The sequence below is a fragment of the Nicotiana attenuata genome, chromosome 10, assembly GCF_001879085.1.
Source record: "Nicotiana attenuata strain UT chromosome 10, NIATTr2, whole genome shotgun sequence".
Taxonomy (NCBI): Eukaryota; Viridiplantae; Streptophyta; class Magnoliopsida; order Solanales; family Solanaceae; genus Nicotiana; species Nicotiana attenuata.
Window position 1 is genome coordinate 36,194,821 of NC_031998.1, and position 8,244 is coordinate 36,203,064.

The following is an 8,244-nucleotide window of genomic DNA, read 5'->3' on the forward strand; positions in this document are numbered from 1 at the left end:
GGAAGGGGCTGAAGATGTACTTGGTAGAAGCCAACAAACCCTGAGTATAGCAAATATTTTTGATGCTGTCTATGCCTCACTTTTCACTTACGATCGAAACTCGAACATTTTGCAAGCATTTTGTGAGGCTTGGTGCCCCAAGACGAACCCGCTTCTTACATCAGCTGGGGAACTATCTATTTCTCTTTGGGACTTACATATCCTTGGAGGTTTGCCCATTGCGGGTTCTCCGTACGAAGAAGTGGTACCTGAGACAAGAGAACTCATCGGTTTGGACGAAAAACAGAAGAGATTTATTCCTCGATCTTGCGAGTATTTATTTGCTGTCTTCCATCACTTAAGGAAGGTACAACTGTTAACCAAAAGGTCTCCTTGAGCAAGTGGACAAATTTTTGGTATAAAAAGGCTTTAATATATAAAGCCGCCCCACTACGAAAGGAAAAGAAATCTGTGCGCCAAAAGTCGACACATAATCCCAACGTAGTTATCCCCGAGATAACTAGGTGGTCGAGTGATCAAGAAGCTATATTCTCCAAGCTTAGGGTGAGGTCTGACAAGAAAGATGAAACATATATAGCAACCTTCTTATCAATTTAGCTATGTGCTTTTGTGTTTCCCTAAACGGCAAGAACTTCATCCGTCCCGAGACTTTTAAGATGGCAAGCATGACAGCAAGCGAGAGAAAGATTAGCCTTGCGGTCGCAGTTTTGGCGAGTATTTATCATGGTTTGAATAAGATTTCGTGTTCTTCCCAACTTGATCAAGTCAAAGTTTGTTTTCCCATCCATTATATTTACGACTGGTTTGCACATTACCTCAAAACCCATTACCCACTTGATAAGGGTCCGTCTGTCTCTTTGACGGTGGCATACCTAGGAGAGGGAGCTGCGAGGTACTTTGACGATAGAGATGCAAGAAAACACATCCACATTGGGGAGGTTATAGTTTGGACACCAACAATGTTAACCAATTCTCGTCCTTATTATTATGTGGATAACGATGCCCCTCAAGAGTTGGAGTCAAATTACTTCATAAGTTTACATTTTAGTTACCTCCCTTTTGAGGTATGATAACTCATTCATTATCGAGCCATATAACCCGCATCGATTTAGTCGTCAATTTGGGTTTTACCAGAACGTCCCCGATTTTTGGAGAATGATATCCGTAGCGCCTCTTTAGATGAAGGACTCAGATTTTGATGGATTTGCACACTGTATCGGTCTATGTCACGTGCGATTTCCCCCCAATGGGAGATCCTTTGAAGAAGACTTTCTCCACCAATTATATGTCTTGGTGGGAGAAAGCGCATGGGAAGTTTCTCGAGAATAATTTACAAGCTCTGGTAGACAATGTTGGGCTAAAATCTACTACTCCTTTAGGATGTTCAGATCAAGGTGTTGGAAAGATGCTCTCAAAAGTTAAAGAACCTCCTACTCCAATCCCAAAAGTAGTTACACAACATAAGAAAAGGAAAGCTTAAATCCTCAAAGGCAGCTTTGAAAGAGGCGGTGTGCACTTCAACAGATATAGAGAAACACCCTCTAGTTTATCCATTTAGCACGCGAGTTCCTCAAGATACAAGCCAGAGTACCAATGAAGATCAAAATTGGAAAAGGAAACGGCCTAACCCAGTAGAGATCGTAGAGGTTCCAAGTGTTGATAGTCCCACAAGAACACATACAGCTTGTAACAAAGAGGTAAAATACAATCACCTCGCCTTTTTCCTTCCTTTTTTTGAACGAATAGCTTCATTATAAATTACTTACTTTCTTTACCATTTCCTTATGCAGTTAAACGCCATTGGGCATCCGATGGTATCCCCATATGACAAGCCACAAGTGAGTGATGAATCTATTGGAGGGCCTACGTGTAAAGTGAAGTCATCTTCAAAGGCATCATCTCTTTCTCATGACAAAGCCCTAAAAAGACAAACTCCAAATGAGATAACTCGCGTCCCACAATGAAAAATACACCAGTATCTATTTTCGAAGGAAAGAGCACTGTCTTTAATCGCAAAAAGGAATTCATCTTGGGACTTTGGGAGGATATTTGCAATAGACTCTCCAAAACTCGTGCAGAACTGCTCTCATCTTATAGGGAGAAAATCACTGAGATTTTCGAGGATATTAAAAAGGTGAATATTTTAGATCTTTCTCCATTAGAGTGTTTACTGGATTCTCTTTTCGAGCTTGCTGCTTCATAAGACCTAGAGCGATCCGATTTGGCTAATAAAACGAGTCAAGATGAGAAGCTGGAGCTGATTTCCATAGATAAGGAGTGTCTTGAATCGTTAAAACTTGAAGCAAGTGAGAAAGTCAAGAAAGTTTCCTCTAGTGAAAAGAAACTGAAGAGAATTGTGAAGAAGTTGCAAACATTACAACAAGAGAGTGAGAACTTCGAAGGTGTTATAGAAGCGACTCAAAAGGAGGTTGAAGAGATTCAGTTTGTTTCAGCTGCCGAGACTGAGCTCTCTTAATATAACAACATAAATTTGCTGACCGTTGATGATTCGGCCAATTTGGAGGAGAAGAAGAAGAACCTGGAGACTAGCTGTCAAGAATTGATCAACTACAAATTTTGTTTAGATTAGGCTATTAGCATTATCTCCCTTTTTATTATCTTTATGTTAGATTGACCTAGTGGATATTTATTTCATCTTAAATAAGATTGCTTCTCTTTTGCTTTACATTGCCCGACATTTATTTTAGTCGCATAATTTTTAGCTTTACGCGCTTGTAACGAAAGATTCATATCTTGTCGTGGGAGAGTCCAAATAACGAACCGTTTGATTTCTAGAAAATTAGAATTCAATATCTAAATAATATCCAAAACTTAGAATCAAACGCCTTCAGGATCGCCCCATATATTATTCTTGAAACCAACATTAGATTCCAACACGTTGAAAATTTTGGATTTGCGCAGTCTCGCCAAAAAAAATCATATCTTGGTGTAGAAAAGCCAAAATAACGAACCGTTTGATTTTTTAAAACTTTACTTGCAAATATATAAAATATCCAAAATGCAAAATTTTAATGCCTTAAGGATAGTTTCAGATAATAGTTCGAAAATGAATATTAAATTCTGACGCACTGACGGTTTCAGATTGCGCGACTTTGCCAAAAGTTTTGTATTTTGATGTAGGGATGTTGAAATCACGAACCACTTGATTTCTTGGAAACTAAACTTCAAAATCTAAAACATATCCAAACTGTAAAATTTAATGCCTTAAGGATAGTTTCAGATGATATTTCGAAGTCGACTTTTGTTTTTGATATGTCGACATTCCTAAATTAGCGCGACTTCACCAAAAGTTTTGTATCTTGATGTGGAATCCTCGAGATCGCAAGACCTTTTTTAATTGCCAAAAATCGAAATTCAAGAGCTTCATTCTCACTAAATATCTTGGGTTCAAGTCTCACTGAATTTGAAACGTCGTGAAGGCTTCACCAAATAAAAAACTTGAAGGTTTGGCGAACGTGAGGCATAGCGAATCCCGGACTTCAATGCAAATGCTTGGCAGCCTCCTAAAAGATATTAATCATTTTATTGAAGACACCAACTTACCATAGCAGCTTGCCCCCTAGTTTAACAGAAGAATGGTATCTCAGCTCGATTTTCAAGTGCCGGTTGAATGGATTTCATACCATCCTACGTCATTCGGACAATGATTGGGGGATTATGTATCTTTTGAACTTATGCGACTGAATTCAGAATGAAACTCTAAGCTGCCTACGTACATCGGTGAATAGGATCAAAGTCATACTGTAGTTCAGAATGGGTGAATTTTTTTTTATGTCCTAACTTTTACCTAGGCCGCCTCTTTCGAGGTTTCAACCTAGCGGACTTTTTGTGTGTGGGCCGTACATAGTTTAGACTCATGCGGGCCAGGAGTGTAGCAATGTGTAGTTTAGGCTCGTACGTCGAGGAGCATTGCAACTTCAAGGATAATATTTCTTCAAAAACTTGCCATTGATAGGGCTGGTTCTCATGCCATCTGCATCAACCAGCTTGTAAGGCCCACTTGAGTAAGCTTCCTGCACGACATATGGCCCATCCCATTTTGAAGTGAACTTGCCTACAGGTTTATTGGATGTGATAATGTGTCTCCATATGGCAAGGACTTGATCTCCTACTTGAAAGAATCTTGGGCGAACTCTTTTATTGAAGGCGCGAGATAATCGAGCTTGATAACATTCAAGACTCTGTTGAGCTTCCAACCTCTTTTCATCAAGAGCCTCCAACTCTGCTAATCGAAGTCGAGCATTTTCTTCATCACTGATCCCTTCTTGAATAGCCAGTCTTAATGAAGGTATTTGACGCTCGAGTGGCAAGACACCTTCGACTTTATAAACGAGTGAATAAGGAATCGCTTGTGTTGGCGTGCGGTGAGTCGTCCTATATGCCCATAGAGCTTATTCCATACGGTCATTCCAATCTCGTCTGGATTTGGAGACGACTTTCTTTAACAAGTTGCATAGAGTTTTATTGAATGCCTCAGCTATACCATTGGTGGCAGGATTATACATTGAAGAGTTACACTACTTGAAACCAAAGAGATCACAAATCTTGTTCATCAACCTATTATCGAATGGATTTTCATTATCTATTATTATGTACCGAGGAATGCCAAAGCGATAGATTATGTTTACTCGGATGAAACTTGCAACATTTTCCTTCTTCACCTCCTTAAGAGCAACAACTTCAGCCCATTTTGAGAAGTAGTCAGTTGCAGCCAAGATGTATAGGTGCCCACCATACTCTGGCAGTGGTCCAACAACATCCAATCCCCAAACGTCAAACGGCCAGGATGCAACAGTCAGGTGCAACACTTCAGGAGGTTGATGAATAAAATTCGCATGGAATTGACAAGCCTTGCTTCTTCGAGCGTAGTCCAAGCAATCTTTTACCATCGTTGGCCAATAATATCCCATCATTTTTATATGGAAGTGGAGCTTTGGTCCAAACTGGTGTGACCCACATACCCCAGAATGTGTCTCTTGCAAATCTTGGAATGCTTCTTCTTCCCCTAAGCATCGCAAGAGTACTCCCTCGAATGACCTTCTGTATAGAGTATCTTTCTAGTAAAGGAAATGAGGTGCACGATGACGGATTTCAGTCCTTCTCCTCAGATTTTTTTGAAGTATCCCATAGCATAAGTAGTTGATAATGGTTTGACGCCATTCTTCTTTATCAACTTCAGAAACAGCGAGATGCTTGAATTCATTTTCTTCACCTTCAGCCTCATTTGGCGGCGATAATACCCATTTTTGGCAGACAGTAACTTGCACTTGATCAGGCAGGGTTAATGATGAAGCTAGGGTAACTAAAGCATCAACCTTCTTGTTTTCTTTCCTTGGCACATGTTGAATAGTCACGTCACCGACCCACCCCATTAATTTTTTAGCGTAGTCATGATATGAGCGTAGTTTAGGCTTCTTGACCTTGTAACTACCTAAAAGCTGATTGACCACTAAGTGAGAGTCACCAAGGATTTGCAATTGCAACCACTTCATTTCGACAGCCTTTTCAAGCCCAAGTATTAGTGCTTGATACTCAGTAACGTTGTTAGAGTATAGTTGCATCAACGTAAAAGAGTAGGGCAGAACTTCACCTTGAGAAGTGACAAATACTACACCAGCACTAGCTCCTCCGCGATGTGCAGCGCCATCAAAGTACATCTTCCATGGAGGTTGATCGTTAATGAACATTGCGTCCTCATAAGGTAGTTCGTCAGTTAGCTCCCAATCATCAGGTATAGGGTGATATGCCAAAAAGTCTGCTAACACTTGTCCTTTTATAGTCTTTTGAGGGATGTACACAATTTCAAATTGTGAAACTGGAGGTATCACCTTGCTAATTGATCACTAAGCACAGGTTTTGACATCACGAACTTGATGGATTTGATCTAGAAACAAGACAAACGACATGAGATTGAAAGTAGTGCTTCAACTTTTGGATTGAGAAGACTAGTGCCAAACATAACTTTTTAATTGGCGAATAATTCAGCTCGTTTGGTGTCATCATCTTGCTCAAGTAATAAAGAGAGTTTTCTTCCCCCTCACTATTTTCTTTGGCCAACAGTGCTCCAACAGACCTTTCTTGCGCCGCAATGTATAGTATCAACGGCTTTCCAGGTATAGGGGCTGCTAAAACTGGAGGCTTCATCAAGTAGGATTTAATGCTCACAAAGGCATTGCTACACTCTTGGTCCCATTTGAAAGGGACACCTTTCTTCATAAGGGGACTAAATGGTTGGCACCTCCTAACTAGGTTTGAGATAAATATCCTAAGGTACGCTAACTTTCCTTGCAGACTTTTCAATTCGTGAATACCTCGAGGCTCAGGCATTTTCAATATTGCATCTACTTTGTCTTGATCAATTTCAATCCCTCGATGTCGGACAATGAAACCAAGGAACTTTCCGGATGTAACTCCAAAGGCGCATTATAATGGATTCTTCCTAAGTTAGTACCTTTGGAGCAACTCAAACACCATTCTCAAGTCTTTCAAGTGGTCACCTCTCTTTCTTGATTTTACCACCAAGTCGTCCACATAGCATTCGACATTCTTGTGGAGAAGGTCATCAAAGATATTCTACATAGCTCTTTGGTAAGTAGCACCAGCGTTCTTCATGCCAAAAGGCATTACCTTGTAGCAATAAATAACCTTGGGGGTATGGAATGCAGTAAGCTCTTCATCTTCTGGCGCCATGCGAATTTGGTTATAGCTAGATGAATCATCCATAAATGACATTGCCTCGTACCCAGTGGTAGCATCGATCATCAACTCTGGAATAGGAGGCGGGGAATTCATCTTTCGAACACGCATTGTTGAGATCCCTGAAGTCAACGCACACTCAAATCTGGCCATTTTCTTCCTTATAGGGACAATACTTGAAACCCATGTTGGGTATTTAACTTCATGAATAAAGCCAGCTTCGATGAGTTTGTTAACTTCTGTTTCAATCAAGGGAACCAAGTCCGACCTAAAGCGCCTTTGAGCTTGTTTCACAGGGCGAGCACCATTCTTGACTGCAAGGTGATGGACTGTTACTTTCGGGTCCAAGCCAGGCATCTCTTTGTAACTCCAAGAAAAGACATCCCTAAACTCCTTGAGTAACTCAATATAAGTGCTTTCTTCATCAACTTCTAGTAAAGCACTTAGGTAGGTGGGTCTTGGTTCTTCATTGGTGCCAAGGTTAACTTCTTTTAAGGCATCAACTATCGTCTTCACCCCTTCTTCAAGTTCAGGTGGAGCATCTTTTGCATCTTCATCTTCTTGAGGGTCCCCATTGTTGAAGGATATGTGATAACATGGTGAAACATCCTCCAATTCTGCATTATCCTCCACTAAAGATGGAACACCATTCTCGCCATGTACAGTAACATGATACGAAGAACCCACACTTTTTCATCTTCGTCACGTTCCTTAGTGTAGATCACAGTATATGGCTTTACCTTCAGTACTTCTTTACATGAAACCACAAGTTTTGTTTGTCGCCTCATTCGAGAAGGAACCAAACTTTGGAAATCCTTAAAGATCTTCTGGATTTTGGGTGAAGCGGGTGTTCTTATGCTTTGATAATTTCTCAAGAACTTGTTCCCCTTCTTTAATGGACCCAATCTATCAAACACGAAAGTCCTCACAGTTCATTTTCCAAGTCGATCAAAGACAGAAGGCTTGTTAGAAGCGGCAAATTCGTCTTCTACAGTAATATAATTACTGCTCGCCTTTCTAATGGAGATGCGCATTGGTAACTGTTGTTTGTATCCCAAACCTTCACGTGGTTGTCTCGTTGCAGCTTCCGATGGGAGCTTCCCTAACTTTGACGGCTCATTGGGATCCTATCCAGCTTTTGCAAATAGCCTGTAAGCGTTAGGATCAAAACCTTCATCTGTTCGCTTTGTAGGGAGTGCCACATTCTACAAACGATTTTGGGCCACAAACCCTGCAAGCGGCATTCAGGGCAACTTTATCGCCTCAATTCGTTTGACCGGAAGAGTTAACCCCTTTAGCATGTTAGTTTGGAGATTAAATGATTCACTTTCATCTTTCTTCTTTTTAGGCACGTATTGGAGCGGAGGAGTTATTTTCTTGTCGTGAGACATAATGTTTCCTTTATGAGACTTATTTGGGTTGGGGTGTACCTTCTCAGCAACAGCTTTGGTTTTGTCGGCAACCACCTCAGCTCTCTTAGCCGTGGACTCGTCATCCTTGTCATTCATTACATCATCAGCTTTAGCT

General features: G+C 40.7%; 1 protein-coding gene across 1 annotated transcript; it reads right to left on the bottom strand.

Moving 5' to 3' along the window:
- Nucleotides 5,126-6,870, bottom strand: LOC109233712. The gene is made up of 3 exons (XM_019399579.1): nt 6,764-6,870; nt 5,262-5,853; nt 5,126-5,194 (listed from the first exon to the last, which is right to left on the bottom strand). Exons 1-3 carry the CDS (start codon nt 6,868-6,870, stop codon nt 5,126-5,128), a joined length of 768 nt encoding a protein of 255 aa, XP_019255124.1.

Coding starts and splice junctions, on each gene's coding strand:
- LOC109233712 (XM_019399579.1), bottom strand. CDS start 6,870: ATGGCCAGATTTGAGTGTGCGTTGACTTCAGGGATCTCAACAATGCGT. Junction 5,854..6,763: donor ATGATCGATGCTACCACTGG/GTACGAGGCAAT, acceptor GTGATCAATTAG/CAAGGTGATACCTCCAGTTT. Junction 5,195..5,261: donor TTACTGTCTGCCAAAAATGG/GTATTATCGCCG, acceptor CTGTTTCTGAAG/TTGATAAAGAAGAATGGCGT.